The 20,746-nt window shown below is 31.3% G+C and overlaps 2 protein-coding genes across 2 annotated transcripts; one reads left to right on the top strand and one right to left on the bottom strand.

Annotated features, from left to right (window-relative positions):
- Nucleotides 1-5,256: 5,256 nt before the first annotated feature.
- Nucleotides 5,257-5,610, bottom strand: LOC128043077 (uncharacterized). The gene has a single exon (XM_052634898.1). It carries the CDS (start codon nt 5,608-5,610, stop codon nt 5,257-5,259), a length of 354 nt encoding a protein of 117 aa, XP_052490858.1.
- A 10,678-nt stretch (nt 5,611-16,288) lies between these two features.
- LOC105792475 (uncharacterized) lies at nt 16,289-17,709 on the top strand. Its single transcript, XM_012621067.2, has one exon. The coding sequence runs from the start codon at nt 16,371-16,373 to the stop codon at nt 17,484-17,486; it is 1,116 nt and encodes a 371-aa protein (XP_012476521.1). The 5' UTR covers nt 16,289-16,370; the 3' UTR covers nt 17,487-17,709.
- Nucleotides 17,710-20,746: the final 3,037 nt, after the last annotated feature.

Genomic DNA, 20,746 nt, shown 5'->3' with positions numbered 1-20,746 from the left:
ATTTTATGGCATAATTAATAATTCAATTTTAATATAAATATTCAATATGACTAAATAATTTAATAATATAAATAATATAAAATGTGAAATTTAATTTAATAATATAAATAGTAGATATAAATAAAATTATTATTATTTATGTTTAGTGCTTTTTTGGATAATTTTGATTTTTATTTAAGAGTAAAGGGTGAGAAGTAAAAAGTTTAGGGAAAAATAAAAGTTTTGGAGAATAAAAGTTTGAGGAAAGTAAATAGTTTGGAGGAAAATATTAAAAAAAATTGGAGGGGAGGGTTTGGGATAGATGGGAGGTGGGATGGAAAGGGAATAAAAGTTTTAGGGGAAAAGTGGGAGGAAGTAAAAATTTTTGGGGAAAATAAAATGTTTTGAGGGTTTTTGGGAGTAAAATTTTGAGAAAAAATAAATGGGAGAGTAAAATTTTGGTGGGAAATGGATTTTGGGTAGATTGGGGGGTTGGAAGGGGAGGGGAATAAAAGTTTTGGGGGGAAAGTAGGAAGGAGTAAAAGTTTTGAGGGAAAAGTAAAAAGGTATGGGAGTTTGGGCTAAAAATGTAAAATATTATAGTTTGATATTCGAATTATTCGAATTATTCGAGTTATTCGAATTCGAAAACTCAACTCGATTCGAACTCGAAATTCGAAAAAAAAATTCGAGTTGATTCGAATAACTTGATTAACTCGAATAACTCGATTCGTTTAACTCGAAATTCGAATTTTTTTCGATTTTTTCGAGTCGAATTGAGTTTTGCTCACCCCTAGATGTCTTAATGTGTGTGCATGGAATTTGTAATGTGATGAGTCATCTTATAATTTGATTTTGAATGATATGAGTAAGAGGTATTTATGTTTCGAATGATGGGATTTTAAAGCATGTGTAATATGACTATTTTGAGCCGTGTTTTATATGGTAATGCCTTGTAACCTTATTTTGGCGACGGATACGGGTTATGGGTGTTACAATAGGAGAGGTCAATCCCAAGACCAATTTAAAGACTTGAAGGCATTTGTTTCGAGACATGGACCCTAAGGTCTTGGGCCATGTCCACATCGAAATAAAAATTCTAAAAAATTTAAAAAGAGGTTGGTCTCGAGACACAATGTTGAATTTCTACATACAGAGTTGGATTCGAATCCTAACTATGCCATAAACTTCGTACAAGCTCTAAATGTATGGCTAGTGATTAATGTGCATTAATTGAATTGATTATGTGTGTTTGTTATGAATGTATGAAATTAAATTGCTTGAACGGCAAATTACATGTTATTCATGATTTATTTGGTCTGAGCTGCTCTGAAAACGTAATGTGATGTCGCATATTCGGATCCGATGATTGGGCTGGGTGTGGGTCATAATAGACGAGGGGTTCTTATCTCAAGACTTGGAATATGACAAAACTATTATAACTTCGATGTGCCATTGTCTCGAGACAAAGGCCACCCTGTCTTGAGTCTTCTATGGCTAGTCTCGAGACTAAGCTAAATCAATGCTCTAAATGGAAAATTTTGCTCTTGAGGTCTCGAGACATGTTCTTATTATTTCGAGATACTATGGTAAAATAACTTAAAATGCACCTTTCAATGCTTCCAAACACCATTCAATCATAACATCCAATGTATCCATATCTAACAAAATACACTGCACAATTAAACATATATAATCATGCATGGTTATCAACTAATCAAGAGTTGAAATTCACCTCCCAAAATATTGTAGGTCAAGCTACCAAAACATGTCAAAAACATCAAAATAGACATTAAGTCACAAGACCAACCTTGGTACTTGTCATTTAACCATAATAGGTACAACTTGACTTCTGAACTAAGTTGCTGAGTTGGATGCTTACGAACTTATAATTTACTTTAACACTCATTTGAAACCTATGCACGGAAACAAATAAAATCGTATGCTAAGTAATGCATACTCAGTGGTGCTAACATAATTCAAATTCAATTAAAATGTAATAGTAATCTAATAAACGAGCCAAGTACATGATTGTTCATATAATTAAGAACTATTTCATTAATATTATCCATATACATATATTTCAATAGATCAATAAACCCTTAAGGTATTCCATGATAATATATCACATAAAACATCCATATCAATGTAATGCTTGCTTTTACATATTGAAATTACGATGCAGCCCCAGGATAGTTGCATATTTTAAATCATACCAATATCATTTCTCATGTTATCATTGTAATCATATTTCAATAATACTTAAGCTTAGCATGGAATTTCACATTTTAATCACCATTACACACATAACATATTATTTCATATTTTAATCCTTATTAACAAAATCAAACTCAAGGACAGATACTCAGATTAATCCACATTACACAAATATACACATCAAAGTGTTGGTCGGACATAAATACATTAATCCCACCAACCACATCAGAATACACTCGTACACTTAGGGAATTTGAACTGGAAATACATTCTCGACCCTCGAGGAATTAGAGAAGTATTGCAATATATATACACATATAACGTTGAATCTCCTGCCTATGGCATGTCAACTATACCTGTGACTATATCTGACAACGTTAATAGGACATTTTTCCATTATTAATTATCACAGTACATAATCCCAATATAATCATAATCAAATGGATATATAACAAGCTTTAGTATATTCGGTTAACATATCAAATAGTCACATATTTACAAACTCGTTTATCATACCTCAATCATAGCACATAATAAAGTAAATACGTATCTCTTGATTGCGTACAACATTACCATCCCTTTTATTTCTAACCAGTTATTGAATCGTGCATGTATATATATAATCAAATTATGAAAGCACAAGTTGGAATCAATCACTTGTCGACGATTTTAGCTTTTCCTTTAGCCTGCGACTTCTCGTCGTCATCTTTAGCTATGTATAATAAATTTAATTATAAAGACAGTATTAATTTCATACAAACACATGAAAATATATCAATTAAACAAAAAAATTATTTTATTCATTTTAGTCCTTATAAACCCAAATTTTCGAAATGCTCATATCTTTCAGTATTCATTATCAAATTCAAAACCGATTTCATATTTCTTCACTAAGGAACTCTAGTTTTCAATTCACAACATAATATTCTAAAAAATCAATTTATTCAATTTGGTCCTTAATAATCAACAATAATTTTGAAGCTTTTAAGCTTAAATTAAGTTTATTCTGCAATACCCATTACCTTACCAACATTTTAACACATTTTCAACTAAAATTCTCATGCTCTTACCAATCTATCATAAAATCAACCACGAAAACTTAGTAAACATCAATAATTCAACCATCAAGTAATTGAGCTATAATGATCTATCATCAATTGTTAAGAATTCACTAAATCCTTCCTTACCTCAAAAAATAGGCTTTGCAATAGAAGAAGATGAAAGGAAGTTTTCCTTCCCTTTTCTTCAAGTTTTTGGTGGTGATAAAGATAATGAAATGAAATCTTTTCATTAGGTTCATCTTTCTCCCACTATCTCTTATTTATCAATTTAATTAATCTTAATTAATTAATATTAAATTAATGATCAAAATCTCATAAAAAACCACTTAGTGGAATTGAATGGTTGCGATCATCACTAATTATAAATTAATTATGGTTACATTACTCTCAAGTCCTTGGTTATTACACACCAAGGCTTGCTCAATTTCCACTTTTAATTCTTTTTAATCTATTTTCCTTTCAATTAAGTCCATGTACTATAATTACTAATCGGCCTAATTTTTTAATTTTACCTAATAATTCAATTCCCACAATCTCGTATTTGACACGTAATTATTTGATTCTAATTTTAGTTGATTCAATTAAATAAGTTTCGGTTTTAAAATTGAATTTTTAATACCACTGAAAATCGGGTTGTTACATGACTTGTCTCGAGATATGGAGATCCGTGTCTCAAGACATAATGTTAAAACTTGAAAACTGAATTTGGATTCGAGTCCTAACTTTCAAATTGGCTTAGCATAATCCCACAACTTGATGAATTAAATTATTAGACACTATGAATGTAAGTACGTGATTATAATGGATGGTTAAATTGATATGAATGATTATCATATACTAAATGATGTGTTTAAGTATTTAAGTTAGTCTAAGTTACTTCGGCAACATAATGTGACATCATACATTCGGATCTGGCTACCAGATTGGATGTGGGGTGTTACAAATACAATATAATAATGAACAAGGTAAACATGGACTCTTGGCAGCTAATAATGCAACATTCCAATCTAATCCAATATCCATGATTTAAGGGATTAGATAAGGGGTGATCCAATCTGATCCGATTCGATCCAATTCAATCCTTAAAGTGATTGATCTTCTTTAATGGGCACATAAACACAGTTTATTAAATTGCCAACAACATAAATATGGAAATTGCCTTAACCTACTACAGTGGTCCAAGCAATGAGCACTCCCTCGTGCACTCAATTACCCTTTCCATTATTTTTCAACATATTTTTTTAAAATAAAATCATTTATATTTATATTTAAACCCTTCAATATTTTTAATAAAGCTATGATTATCAAGTTCGTGTAAATGTTTAATGCACAATCAATCAAATAATAAGGTGACACATCATCACTAGTGTATTATGGTACACATCACTAGTATATTATGTTAGATAATAAATTATTTGCTAAAAGTTACATAAATTATGTATTCATTAATGGAGATACTCGTGTATCAAGTTAGATATATAATGAAATTAATATTATGCATAAATATTAATAATTTCTGGGTTAAGGTGAAAGCAGCCTTACACTTCGTAAAGGTGACAATATCAGTTTAAACATTGAGAAACACACTTGTTAGAAAGACTTTACCTTAAATACTTCCGATCAAATAGTAATTATCCTCAAATCCAATTTGAGTTAAACATACCCTATTTTTAAAATAAAAAATAAAACACATGCATAACTCTGACTTGAATCAATAATTTAAATTTAATTAAAAAATAAATATGAACATTACACACTATATTTGCTTTTTGTCATTTATTCATCTATACAAATGAAAAACATGTTAAAACATAAAACGTTGGATCAAACTTTCGGACCTCTCAAGTAGTAAAAAGTACTACAACCCTAAAAAAATATAATGCACATTAAAGGAAGAGTGCAAAATGAAAATTAAAAAAAAAAGAAAAGAAACCTTACATTTTATCTGTATTTTTTTTTGCCCTTACTTTTCGTTTGCATGTGATCATTGTGTCTTCCATTAAAAACCATGCACAAGTTTACAATATTTCTTCTTGATCCATTTTTTCCCTTTCTTCAATGAATCCTTGATCTTCCCTTCAAGGGCATACATCTTATACTTGGTAAGTCTCATCTTTCTTTTCATCTTCGGTTCATTGAACCACGACCTAATCGACGACGATGACGACGACCGCGTCTTTTTCTTTTTGTCGATCGGGTTTTGATCGAACAGAGAAGGACCATAGGATGGGTGAGTTCGACCGAAGTAAACTTTGTTTACATATTTGAACATGTTGGCATCAATGATTTCGAAGTTCTGGCCGCCACTTCCACCAGTCGTCGTATGGTGGGAAGAGTGCCGAAAATCTTCCATATCTTTTGATGCCTTAATTCCCTTCCTTCGGACCTCCTCTCTTTTCTTCTTCTTCTTCTTCTTTTTTTTTTCCTTTTCTTTTGAGGCTTTTAGCTTAGGGAAAGGGAAAGGGGAAGAGAAAATGAATGGAAGACCTTTCATTACGGTAAGAACAGACAAATGAAAGGTTATATTTTTACTATATAGGGTTTGGTTTTATTTGACGGTCCAAATTAATTTTGATATCTGAAGATACTTATAATTGGTGAATACATAACTGGCTCAAACTTCAAAACCTAACGAAAACAATTTAGAGTTCACTGTTGAGATGTTTATGATTTCTCTCTCTCATACATTCCATAATTATTATATTGGGTTTCGATTAAATTTGAAGTTAAACTAAGTTAAGTGTAATAAGTTATAACCGTAAAAATTGCTATAATTCTTTATCTATTAGTATTTGTCATTTCAAATTATCAAAAAATAATAAATTAGAAGCAAAAGCGTTTTTGAATTTATTGATATGTTGAAATTTTTGAGTTTTGGTGATTTTAATCTTCCAAATACGCACACAATTTTTTAGAAAATGTGACTCTCTTTTTGAAAATAGAATGTTACAAAAGGTACGTGTAATTTAGCACCATAGCCCTAATACATGATTTTTGCACATTAACTTTAATTTCTAATTAGCTCATCATCAGTAAAAAATAGTTACTTGAGTATCAACATGTACTTAGTTCATACTTTATTTAATAATTGAAGCTTGATTAAACTTAACCGTACTCAAAGGTCAAGCTAGAATATTGTTTAGGGGGTCAAAATTGAATAATAAATTTTTGGGAGACCAATGTATAATTTTATCATTATTTTTATTTTTAATTTTATAAATTTTAAAAGGGTTAAGAGGCATATTTGCCATGTTGGGGAGCTAATTAAGGCAACTATCTACCCCTTAGCTCCGCTCCTGACTGTATTATGTCACTTTTAATTTGGGCTAAATTTTTTATAAAAATGTAATTGTTATCATATTATTATAATATTATATAAGAAGTCCATATGATCTACCATAACAAATTTTTCTCAACACAGTTTTTTTTAAGTCACGAGATTCAAACTTGAGACCTTATTTAAAAGATAATAAACTTTTACAACATACACTAATGAAGTGCAAAGACGAAGTCAAAATTTGATATTAAAAATTAAAATAAAATTTTAAAATTTTAAAAGAGATTAAACTTAACTCTTAATAATATGAAAGACTAAAATAATTAATCCATTTAACTGATACCCCTTAACTATCCCTGGTGAGGTGTTTATTAATTAGATGTACATCTTTAAATTTCTAGTTTGATCTCCAACTCAAGCATTTAAATTTATCATCCAAAACAAGAGGCATTGCATCTTAAATATGGAGTTATAGGCAGCTTGCAATTGCATGGCTACTTTAGCTTTACCTCGCCAAATTGGCTGTCAATTTGTCATGCATGTGTGTAATACCAATAATGAACATCATTCATTATTTTCAACTTTTTTTTCCTGTTCAAACCTCAAACCTTGAAATTCTAATGTACAAATCGATATTTATTTCATCTTTTTAATTTTTCACAAATTAATATTGTTTGAATCGGATTGAATTGATCGATTGGGTTAGGAATCGGTTGAAGTACCGATACAGAGAAGGGCTTTGAACTGATTGATCCGGAAATTGGTACAAACCAGTTGAATTAGAAAAAAAAATTAGTTAAACCGATTGAAGCGGATTTTTTTAATTTTTAATTTTTTTTAAATTTTGATATTTTTTAATCAGATTGGTTGAACTGGTCAGACACGTGAAACGATGGCCTGTCTGGTTCAACTATCGGTCTGGTTTAGAAAACATTACCATAAACCATCAAATTAAAATTTTGAAAGGTTATTAGCCCCTATACTTTGATAAACTTTGAGATTTAATCTTTGTACTTAAAAAGTTAACAATTATGTCCTTCAACTGTTTTGATTTAAAAATCTCAGTTCAATCATTAAAATCGTAAGTATTTTTTTGTCAAAATTTGTCAAATTGGCACGTTGAATAAGTTATCCTTATGTGACATGCCATATGATTAACAGAAAATAAACATGTTAAGTTGACAAATTTTAACAAAAACTACCAACCAACGATAATGATTGGACTAGATTTTAAATTGAAAAAATAAGAGGATTGAATTTTAACTTTTAAAATACACAAACTAATCTCAAATTCTATAGAAGTACAAGGACTAACATCATATTTTAAGAAAATATGGTATAGATTTATAAATTACCAACTAAATATAAAATTATCCATGAAATAACATCTTTTAATTAGGAACTTAATATTATAAATGAGCATGTTAGTAATCCTTCAAAACCCTTAATTTAATCATACCCCTAATATTAAGTCAACACTTTATGCTAACAATAATAAAATTATGAATTATTAGGACTTCAGCCTTGGAGCAGCTACCCCACAATTAGGATCCAATGGAGGAGTTGCTATAGTTTTGCTTTTGGTTTAATTTTGTTGAAGGTCCCTATATTATCACCCATTACAACTTTACCTATTTGTTTCAAAATTAGTTATACAAACTAAATTATTTTATTTTATAATAAAAGGACGAATTTGCTCCTAATTTTATAGTATAGTGACCTGCCAAATAGTTTAACCTTTTGTTTTGAATGGTTCACCTATATGCCTTACCAATATTTTTGGTAATTTTTTTTAAAAGGGCTTTTAAAGTTATTTTATTTTGTTCAGATAAATTTTATTTTACTCTAAATAAGTTTTTTATATTTATTTTCATTCTTCAAATTAAAATTTTTATTATTATGTTAACTAAATTGCACCATCGATAGGAATGGTATAAAAAAGGTTTTTATTATTTTCGTCAAATTTCTTTTTATTGATTTTAATTTAGAAATGTACTAATTTAGGTATTTTTTTATATTTGTAAACTTTTAATATTTTTGGTGGCTAAATAAGTAATATATGTCAATTTTTTTAATTGATAAAGGTCGCTTTTTCAAGATTTTGGGAAATAAGTTGAAACGCGTCCAACTGGATGAGCTTTTTGCTGACATGTCAATGAAAGTGCATCCAGTTGGACGTATTTTCTTTGGAATTTTCAGAAACGCTTCCAGTTGAACGCGCTTTTCCTGACATGTCAGTAGAAAGCTCATCTAGTTAGACATACTTTCATACACTCAGTCCAAAATCGGTCTATTTTTCTAATTTTTTTTTTAAAAAAGGCCTATTTGGCCAATTAAAAAAAACGGCATATTTAACCTATTTAGGGTCCCTTTAGGTGGGCGTTTACCTCCAATGCGATGCACTTAGCTTTTTTTTTGTCTCACGCTATATTATCTCTATAATATTTAATCTCACCATCATCATTATTTTCACACTAACCATAAATAAATGCACCACGCATTTTAACAACCAAGAAATTTTTTTTATCACCATTAGCTTGTTTCTCACAACCCCCACTTGGACCCCTACACTTCTCTCAATGCTTAACCCTTTTTAAATTCTTTTAATGAACACTAGAAGTTTTTTAGGCCACAAGTTGAGACATTCTGCTCCCACTCACCCTTATAGGCAGGGTATTTATTTAACTAATCAAGTTGGGAGCCATTGGCATTGACTTTCGAGTTATGAATTTAAATTTATTTTTCAAAGGGAGTATATACTTCCTTGTTAAATGCTAGATTCATGGTTGTGCATTAGCAAATTTGAGCTTTAATTCTTCTTTGTTAGAGTATGCTAAACTATTCTTGTTGTTATGTTATTGTCTATATTGACATTTGTTTATTGTAAATTTTCGTAAAGAAACTAAAAATATTTCAATAATCAATTTTAGTATAGTTATAGTTTGAATAACTCATATTAATATTATGTGGTCTCGAAATACTTCATTTTTTTTGTTTTCATAAAAATCCTTAGAAAAATCCTGAAACCCCTTAACTAGCAAAAAAAACCTTAAATTTTAGCCTATATAAATGGTTGCATACCATTGTTAGATTTTTTTACAATTATATTCTATTATTATAAACTTATTTTTAGATTTTATTAAATTAAATATTAAATTTTTTTATATTTTGAATAGAAAAGGGATAGAATTTTTTGTGCTCAACATAATCTTAAATTCTCCGAATTGGATGGGCATATCTAAGACTACTTAACAAGGGTTGGTTTATTAACAACTAAGATTGAAAAGGTGTTAGAGTTGCTTGCCATATTATTTGAAAAGATGGAGGTCAGAAACACATATATTTCACTTTCATGGGGGACTGCAATGCTAAAAGATGTAAGAATTGGCAGACAAGTTGTAACTGGAGATAGAAGCATTGAGCTAGTGCTGTTATATTTTCAACTATTGGGTGCTTGGCCAAAAAAGGGGCAAATGGAATGTGATGGGAGCAAGGAGATATTTACTTAGTTGAAGACACTTGCGAAATCAACCTCTCCAGCTAATGAAACTGTCGAGCAGATAGAGCAATATGCTAAAACTTGGATACTTTGAATGATAGAAAGGAAGTTATTTTCAAACAAGTATAGCAACATGGTTGATGCCATGTAAATGGGATCTATTATCAAAGTTTGATTTTGTTGCTGCGTTCAATTGGAGGTAATGACTCTAAGATATTTGTTTCTACAAACATGGGTGTAGATACAAATGCCATGGTTAGTGCTAATTAGAGGTGTTCATGGGTCAGACTTAAGTTTAGTTTTAAAAGGAATTTTAGGTGTAAGTCTGAGTCAACCAACCCCAATGACTCTTTTCACAACTTAAAAATTAATTTAAAATTATTTATTTAAATTCAATTTATAAATATTAATATAAACTATTTTTATATAGTTTTCTTTGTTAATAGTAAAATGTGTTGGGCCAAATTAAACCAACTCGAGGTTAAGAATACTAATCTAAACTTAACCCATAAACCCCTCAAATATTAATTCATTTCAAGATGTAGAAGTTTTCTCATGACTTTTGGGATTTAAGACTTAGAGAAATAACTTAAAAATTTTTTTTATGAGATTTTGGTGGGTTAGTTCAACGGTGAGGACCAATAAAAATCATCAGGTAATTATATCCAAGGGATAAGGGAAATGGCTTTCGAGACCTTGGTGCTTTGAGATAGCAATAATGTGCAAAGATAAATAAATTCCATCTTTTGGGAGCTTACTTAATTAATGCATGGTAATGAGTTAAAAGTTTTTAGCGGGTGTTTTTCATCTTGGAGGATAAAAAAAGTCACCAAGTAATTAAAGGTTGGGAATTGGGAAATTGGATTGGGATTTATCCACAATATAGGCAAAAATTTTCATGATTATGGGTGGGTTTGGATGGGCGGTGAGTTTACCTGCGGTTAGTGTAAAAACAGCGGTGGCGGTGAGATTAGATACTGTAGCGATACTGTAGCGTAAGACAAAAAGTAAACTAAACGCACCACACCGAATCGCCCATCCAAACCCACCCTATGTTTGGTGTTAAAGTTAACAAAAGCTACCGGTATGAGGTACGCCAACATACTAGTGGCATGTTTCTTGACAACAAATATATTGGTGGCATACATGACTTAAGTACAACAAATATGGGTAATTATATTTGTTTCCCCTTTTTAAATCCAAATGTTATGTTATTTTGTAATTAGTTATTTTTAAAATGTAATGTATTTTTAAAAAGAAAATATGTAGTGGCGGATCCGAGGCTGGCAGGCCTTGCTCCCTCAAAATGAAAAATTTTCTATTTAGGTCTCTTTATAATTTATAAAATTTTAAATTAGTAATGGTAAAATTGCACTTTGACCTCTCAAATATGATAAAAATATGATTTAATCTTTTAAAAATTACAAAGATATGGACTATTAAAATGATAAATTTACATTTTACTATCGTAAAAATATATAATTTACTTCCAACCCCAAAAAAATTTTCAAGCTTTGCTCCTCAAAAAATATAATGTGTTTAAATTATACTATTTTAAATAAATTTTATGAATTTTTATCTATACTAATGTACGTTTAACTAAAATGTAAATGAAACTTACTCTCTCTCTCTTTTGTTTTTGTGTGTAACAAAATAAAAGCAAAACAAAGAAATTAAACTAAACCCTCAAGCAGGGGATCTTCCAAAAGATGTAATCCTGTTCTCTTGTCGCGAATTTACTTAACCAATCTATTTGCCAACTTGTTCTCATCTCGAGGGATATGCTAAATACTCCAATGAAAAACTTTTGATAGAAGCTGATGAATTCTCCTAATCAGAGTTGATTTGGAACTTCCTACAAATGTTTCCTGAATGATGTTAACAGCTTCACAACCGTCCGTTTGAATTAAAATACATTGGAACCTCAGATCTAGTACCAGATTCAACTCATCCAACACACTACAGTAATCCAAATATATGCAAAAACCAAAAATTCATTTACCATTGCCATCCCGTGTTATTACAAAACTCCGGTAAGGAAAATCTCGAACACACGATCGGAACTCGAAAAGAAAAAGAAGAAATAGGACAAGGCTCCAAGGCGTGTATCAAGCCCAAAAATGAGCATGTCATCTACATATAAACAAATTATGACACCCTTTCCATTATCAAATTTGCTATATATGCACTTATCAGATTCATTTATTTTATAGCCATTAGCTAAAACAACCTTGTCAAACTTTTGGTGCCATTGTTTTGGTGCTTGTTTAAGCCCATATAAAGATTTAACAAGCTTACATACCTTATGCTCTTGTCCTGGAACAACAAATCCTTCCGGTTGCTCCATGTACACTTCCTCTTCCAATTCACCATTTAAAAATGCAGTTTTAACATCCATTTGGTGAACAACCAAATTATATATAGAGGTAAGTGATATTAATAGTCTAATTGTAGTAATTCTTGCTACTAAAGCATAGGTATCAAAGTAATCAATACATTGTCTTTGTGTAAAACCTTTTGCTACCAACCTTGCTTTAAATTTATCAATGGTTCCATCGACCTTCATTTTCTTTTTGAAGATCCATTTACAACCTATTAGTTTGGAACCTGGTGGAAGATCAACTAAGATCCAAGTTTGATTTTGTATTATTGAATCCATCTCATCATTTATTGCTTCTTTCCAAAAAGCAGAGTCTTGAGATTTCACTGCCTCTTCAAATGTAATAGGATCAGATTCGGTATTATAACAATAAGGTATCTTATTGCATATACTTTCACATTTTCCTTCTACAAGAAACATAATGAAATCTGGTCCAAAATCTTTTACCTTTTTAATCCTCTTACTTCTTCTTAATTCTTGACAAGATTCATCATTATTATCAATTTGTTTCAATGGAATCTCATTCTCATTTGAAGAATGAATCAATTGTTGTGGTTGTAATTGTCTTGATATAGAATTAAATCTATTTTCATCAAAATAGCATCTCTTGATTCAATAACAATATTAATTGAAATTGAATCATTTGGTTCAATTACCATGAACCTATATGCCTTGCTATTATGTGCATAACCTATAAATATGCATTCAATTCCTCTTTCACCTAACTTTTACGTTTAGGTGTTGGAACTTTACAATAGTTCTACAACCCCAAACCTTCAAATAATTAAGGTTTGGTTTCTTTTCTTCCATTGTTCATAGGGGTTATTTTAGTTTCCTTATTAGGAACTCTATTCAATATGTGACAAGTGTTAGAACGACTTCTCCTAAAACCTTGTCCAAGACACGAATAGGATAACATTGAATTTACCATTTCAGTCAAGACTCTATTTTTTCTTTCAGCTACACCATTTTGTTGTGGTGTGTAAGGGGTTGAAACTTGATGAACAATTCCAGTGAGTTCAAAATAACTTGGATTATAGTATTCTCCACCTCTATCCGATCTTAAGCACTTGATAAATGATTCACATGAAGTTCAACTTGATTTATAAACTTTAAATTTATCAAGCGCTTCATCTTTTGAATGCAATAAATATACATAACAATATCTAGAACAATCATCAATAAAAGTAACAAAATATTTCTTTCCACCTAATGTAGGAGTATTATGTAAGTCACATAAATCACTATGTATCAAATCAAGCAATTTTGTTTTCCTTTTAACCTTAGGGAAAGGATTTCTTGTAATTTTAGTCAACATACAGGTATTGCATTTTTCAATATTATTATTAAAAACAGGAATTAAATCTAATTTATACATGTCATTCAATTTTCTATAATTCAAATGACCTAATCTATAATGCCACAAACAAAATGATTCAACCATATAAGCAGAAATAGTATTTTTATTCTTATTAATAATATTAAGTTTGAACATGCTTTCATACATATACCCTTTTCCCACAAAAATTCCTCTCTTAGACAAAATAAACTTATCTGTCTCAAAAACAAGTTTGAAACCAAACTTATTCAACAGACTTCCAGACACTAAATTTTTCCTAACTTCTGGTACATAATATACATCATTTAAGGTTAAAACCTTTCCAGAAGTGAATTGTAGTTCAACAGACCCTTTGCCTTTAATTGTTGCGGTGGAAGAATTTCCCATGTACAAGACATTGTCATTTTCACATTGTGTGAACTTTGTGAACATGCTTTTGTCTTTGCACACATGTTTGGTTGCTCCGGTATCAATCCACCATGTATTATCATCTTGTGCCATATTAATTTCAGATATCATTGCAACGAACTTTTCGTTATTATCAGCCTTAGAAGATGATTTCTTCTTTAAAAATCGACATTCATTCTTGAAATGTCCCGGCTTTCCACAATGATAACATGATCCCTTTTATTTCTTTTTGAACTTAGGTGCTCTATCAGCTTGATTGAACTTTCTTTTGAATGGTTTAGTAGTCTGTACTTCCTCCGTAACATGTACTTTGGCATTTTCAGAATTTAGGTTCTGATCTTGTTTTCGATACTCTTCTTCAATACGAAGATGATTTGCCAAAGCCTCAAGAGATATTTCCTCTTTCTTATGTTTTAGACTTCTTTTAAAGTCTTTCCAAGATGGAGGAAGTTTGTCTATTATAGAGGATACCACAATCATTTCATCCATTTTCATATCATATTGCTTAAATTGATTCAGCATCTTTTCAATATCACGAAATTGTTCCATAACAGAACGACCATCAACCATTTGATAATTATTGAAACGACTGACAAGAAATTTCTTACTTGTAACATCTTCGGTCATGTATCTTGCCTCCAATTTGTCCCATAATTCTTTAGCGGTGACGTCGTTTTGGTAGGTGTCGAACAAACCATCAGATAAACCATTCAATATGTGGCCCATGCACATGTAATCAGCATTGTCCCATTTTTGTCTTTCTCGGGTTGCAGCAACAGATTCGTTTTCATTCTCTTCAGGTCTTGGAGTATCCAAAACATAAGCAATCTTCAAAGTTGATAACAAAAAGTGTATCTTTTTCTGCCATTGTCGAAAATTGCCACCATCAAAACAATCAAGTTTAACAAAGTTGGAAGCCAACTCCCTTAGTGTTCCACTTTCATGTGTTGTGGTAGTCATCATGAAATATAACCTTAAAATTGTTATTACAAAACTCCGGTAAGGAAAATCTCGAACACACGATCGGAACTCGAAAAGAAAAAGAAGAAATAGGACAAGGCTCCAAGGCGTGTATCAAGCCACTATCTTTAAGGTTATATTCGCCCCCACTTATCTTCAGTGTGCAAATGAGTTCCAAGCAAATTAACCTCGAGGATACAATGAAGCCAATGACTATTTGCGTTTTGCACTGACGAGAATATTCCACTATGCACTGAGTAATGTGTAACAAAAACTCAATTTCTACAAAGGATTTCTGCAGTAATACTTTATAGAATAATCTAATAATATTAGAAAATGAAGGAAGAGAAGAAATAATATTAGAATTTGTTGATCTATTTCCAAATGAAAACCCATTCCTATTTATAGGAATTTTCTTGTCTCTTCATAGAGACATCTTTCAATAGGTGTCTTTATGAATAATTATTCATTTAATTTTGTAACTATTCAAATAATATTTTTTGAATAATTATAATTCTTTTTAAAAAAATCAAATGATATAACTTTTGACTAATGACCAAAAGATTTATCTTTTGATTAATTACACCCATTCATTTATAGTTATTGGGATACTATAAATATTTGAAAATGTTCCAACATCCCGTACCAAGCATCCAGCTGCTGCAAAATCATCGTGAAATTTGACCGAACCATCTTTGTTCAAAAAGCTTATTAAACCTAAATAAATTAATTAAAGTGAACTAAAAAAATTAATATAATGAACCTTGACCGTAGTTCATCAATATTTCTCTCAATAATCAAGCACGAATTTCGTAAAAAAATATTTTAAAAAGAATTTTCTCATCTACATATTAAAAAAATAAAATTTCTTTATAAAAAAGTGGTGTTAGTGATTAAATCTAGATAATATCAAATAAAAAAGAAAGACAATGACAATAATTATTTTTCTGGCAACATTATCAATCAAATTGACAGGCATCATTCATTAGTGAGTAATTAGATGAGATGAGATCTAGACTTATAATTTAATTAATCATTGAAAAAAGGATGTCACTTAGGAAATTATTAATTAGGATAAATCAATTAAATTTTCAATTTGGTACGGACAAATAGGAAGTGAACATTGACATTTTTGGGTAGTTAGCACTTATTATAAAACACCACATGGATGAACAAATCTCATAACACAACACATCCATTTTTCTTTCTCATTTCTATCTTATTGTTTGGTCACCCAACCAAGAAAAGCAATGATGTTTCAAACCCCAAACAGCCATGAATCAAGCCAACATGGCCAAGCCTTAGACCCCCATGAGCCCCAAGGTTACCCTGAAGACTATGATAGCACCTGTTCCACACCCTATGTTAGTGCTCCTTCAAGCCCTGGCCGGGCACCTGGACCAGGATCCATCAATGGCGGGTTCTTTTATAGTGCACCAGCTAGCCCTATGCACTTCGCAATGACCTCAGTAGCTTCAATTGTGTCATCAACCCGACCATCCTCCCCTGATAACTCAGTGCCTCTAGGTTTTGAGTTTGAGTTCTCTGGGAGATTTGGGTCTTCAGGGTTGGGTCAAACAGGGTCCATGAGCTCAGCTGATGAACTTTTCTTGAATGGACAAATCAAACCTATGAAGCTATCCACTCATTTGGAAAGACCTCAGGTTTTGGCTCCTTTGTTGGATCTTGAACATGAAGAAGATGAAGAAAATGAAGATGTTGATAACAAAGCAAGAGGCAGAGATCTAAGGCTAAGGGATAAGTCTTTAAGGAGAAGAACAAGATCCATGTCCCCTTTAAGAAATGACCAAAACATGTGCTTGGATAAAGGTTTAAGCAAGCAAAAAGCTGACAGCAAGAACCATGATGATGAAGAGATGTATAATGAAACAAGTGCTTCAATGTCAGCTTCTTCTTCAAGGTCTTCTTCAGCTGGGAGAAGCTCAAAGAGATGGGTTTTCTTGAAAGATTTCCTAAGGAGCAAAAGTGAAGGGAGAAGCAACAATAAGTTCTGGTCCACCATTTCATTCTCTCCAACTAAAGAAAAGAAACCTGGGACCAAAACCAGTGCTTGTGTGATTCAGCAATCTAAAGAGAAGCCAAGCAATGTGTCAAATGGGGTATCAGAGAATCAAAGGAGCATTAAGAGTAAGCCTGTGAATGGGATAGGGAAAGGGAAGAGGAGGGTTCCACCATCACCACATGAGTTGCATTACACAGCAAATAGAGCACAGGCTGAAGAAATGAGGAAGAAGACCTTTTTGCCTTATAAACAAGGCTTATTTGGGTGCTTGAGTTTTAGTTCAAAAGGTTATGGTGCCATGAATGGCTTAGCTAGAGCTTTGAATCCAGTTTCCTCCAGCTAAATCCCAGTTAATTAGAGGGTATCAAAGAAAGTGTATAGAAATATATATTTTATACTTAAGATAAGATTTTAACTTTTATATGATCATATAAATGTATTTTACAGTTTGATACATTTTCTCTTTTGTTTCAAAAGGGAAGCTGTTCCTCTAGAAAATTTTAGACCAATATTTCCTATGCATATATTTTGCCGTGTAACACATTCTAATATCTATTTCTCATTTATCTTTTGTGCTCTTTCTCATAAAGTTTTATCAATAACGACATTCATACATTCTTCATTATGATATAAGAGCAACAGTAACAAAAGATTAGTGAATGATACTTTGATTTGTAAAATAAAAAATTTCATCCAATTGCTTACCTAATTCAAAGCCTCCTTGTTGTGTTGATCATATGTTCAATAAGAAGATTTGCAACTCCTTTATTTTTTCACTTTCACAACAACGGTTATAATCTACTAATGCTGAGATATTTACAATTGCAACATTATATGTTATTATTGAGTAAAACTATCATAGAGGTTCTTGATTTAGGAGTCAATTTGTATTTTACATTCTTTACTCAAAAAATGGGTAAATTGGTCCATGTACGTTAGATCAAAGAGTAAATTGATCATTCTGTTTAAAATTTCATCCATTTTTACAGTTAAAAACTAGTCCCTATACGTCAACCTAAAATATACGTGGCACACCACGTGCCTTTGTTTGGTTATTATGTTAGTTATGCCAGTTTTTAACAATAAAAATGAATGACAATTTTACTAAAAAGGACTAGTTTACTCTTCAATCTAATGTACAAGGATTAATTTACCCATTTTTTAGTAGAGGGGTCAAAATATAATCTAACACTTAGTACAGGGATCTCCATGATATTTTTACGGACATTATTGATGCATTTGTAAGATTTTGAAGCGAGTTTATATAAAAGTTGATGAGGAGGTTCTCATTGACAAACATAACACTCTTTCTCCTTTTAGATTGTGGAAGCAACAATATCAAACAACACATAGTTGAGTTTCTAGGATCTCAAATCTCTAACTTCCCCTGCTGGCTGTTGCATTTTGGTGGCATATGGATGGCCAATGGTTTAACCCACATTAGCACAAGCACATGAGGATGCCCTTGCCCCTCCCCTTCCCCCCACATGAGCTGAGCCCACAAATGCACATCATGTCTTTATATTTTGCATTATATCATATGGGTTTGTTGGCCTCAATATTAGAGATGGAGATGCTTGTCATGTTCTATAAAAATCTACCAATGATACATGGAAAACATCCATGTTTATAGCTTAAAACTACGAGGGAAAGAAAATAATCATGGATAGAAATTTTTTTGAAAACGGGGGCCTGTTGTATAGATGTTGACATAAAAGGTAATCATGAGGAATGGACATAAAGGAGTTGGAGATTATATGACATTGACTTGATCTTGATAGTGTTTTCGAATTCCAAACATTTGATTGATCTCTTTTTGGATTCTTCTATATGGGTTTTTTTTTATTCTAAATTGTGATCATTAATGAATCATCATGGTACTCCATTTCTTTTTTATAACAAGCCCAACGTCGTGTCCCTTACAATTGGTTTATAGATAAGCTTTGGTGTGATAAACGGTAATTGGATACCACAAAGCCAAATTATCATTGAAACATATTGAAAGAGAAATGGAAATTATTAGGTGAGGAAATATCAGACGAAAGGATATATGAGGTCCAAATTCCAGCAGTGCTAAAAATCACATCAAACATGGGGCCATAGCTTTGTGCATTATTATATTGGAGGGGCTGTTTTATACAGTTTTCAGAGTTATCCCCAAAGCATCATTTTGATGAACCAAACTGGTTAAAAGAGTTATGGAGATTTCAGGTTTAACTTTGCGTCTTTTTTCTTTTTACATCTCTACCCTGAATGCTATGGCCCCATTTCTGACCCTATAAGTTATCTTTTACCAATTGCATTTTGTAGCATATTTGAATGGTTTTGCCACCTCTAAGTAAGTGTCAACTCATGTGTTCTAACCTGTCGTGGAAGTTTGCAGTGAACTTGGAACAAGTTAAAGGCAAAACAAGTTCCCTTCACGTGGATAACTTTCGTACGGCCAAACACGAGAATTGAGGGAGAGGTTTCTAAAATAGGATAAATTATTGAATAGATTAGACTATTAATTTTTGGTTAATTTCATGGGTTTGATTTTAATTAAATAAATTATTAACAATTTATAAAAGTTAAAAATAAAAATACTAAAAAACAGAAAGAATCGGTTTAATCAACTTTTAGTCCAGTTCAACTAATTCTAAGCGATTCGCTTAAGACCCAGTCCAAAGTCGGTTCAACACTTTGTTCACACAGGTATACCAACCAATTCTCGGTCCAATTGATCTGACTAGCCGGTTTGATCTAGTTTCAACAATCATGATTGAGAGAGAAATTGTGGTTAATTTCATCACACGTCATTAAACCATGGCACAGATTCTAAATTAGTTTCTGAACTTTAAAACGTTGTAATTGAATCTTCAATGTATTAGTATCGTATCAATCAAGTTCTTTCATGAGCTTATCATTTATCTTCATTTATTTTAGACCTTAAATGTTAACTCAATTTGACGTGGACCATATTTAAAATGTGTATTAAATTATAAACACGTATTTATCTGCTACATAAATAATTTAGATCTATCATATTAAATCTAAACTGATATTAATACCTAAATTGACAGATGAGAGTTTAAAAACTAATTTAGAATATATCCAAAAAAAAAAAAGTTTGAGGACATTTGGTGAATTATAACCCATATAAGTTGTATATAAACAGAACAAATACCCTCAAACTTTCTGCAAAAAGGGAAGTTTAGGCCCTGCAAACATGGACAAATGGATCAAAACGATTCATGCATTATAATCTACAATGATCTTTTGTTAAAGTTAAACGTGAAAATGACAAGCAAATAGGGAGAGAGGGAAAATGGCACAGCCTATCCCAAAGCCAAGGGCTATGTATATGGAGAGGCACCCATTTGTCTGTTTGGAACAAGAGAATAATAAATATACTACATGACATGAATAAAAACAACTATGAGTCGAGTGGGTGGGCCAAAATATGTGACAGTCTTTGCCCCTTCCAAACGACTGTTTCACCCACGTAACCCCATTATCTTCTCTGCAACTCCATTACTGCTTTTATTTTCTGACAACCTTCATTCAACTTCACCAGAATTTCCCGGATGACTCGGTCTTCTGTCTCTCCTTCTAACATTCATT

Source organism: Gossypium raimondii, chromosome 8 (genome assembly GCF_025698545.1).
Source record: "Gossypium raimondii isolate GPD5lz chromosome 8, ASM2569854v1, whole genome shotgun sequence".
In the NCBI taxonomy this organism is placed as follows: Eukaryota; Viridiplantae; Streptophyta; class Magnoliopsida; order Malvales; family Malvaceae; genus Gossypium; species Gossypium raimondii.
Note: the sequence above shows the minus strand (reverse complement) of the source record. Positions and strands in the feature narration are given on the sequence as shown.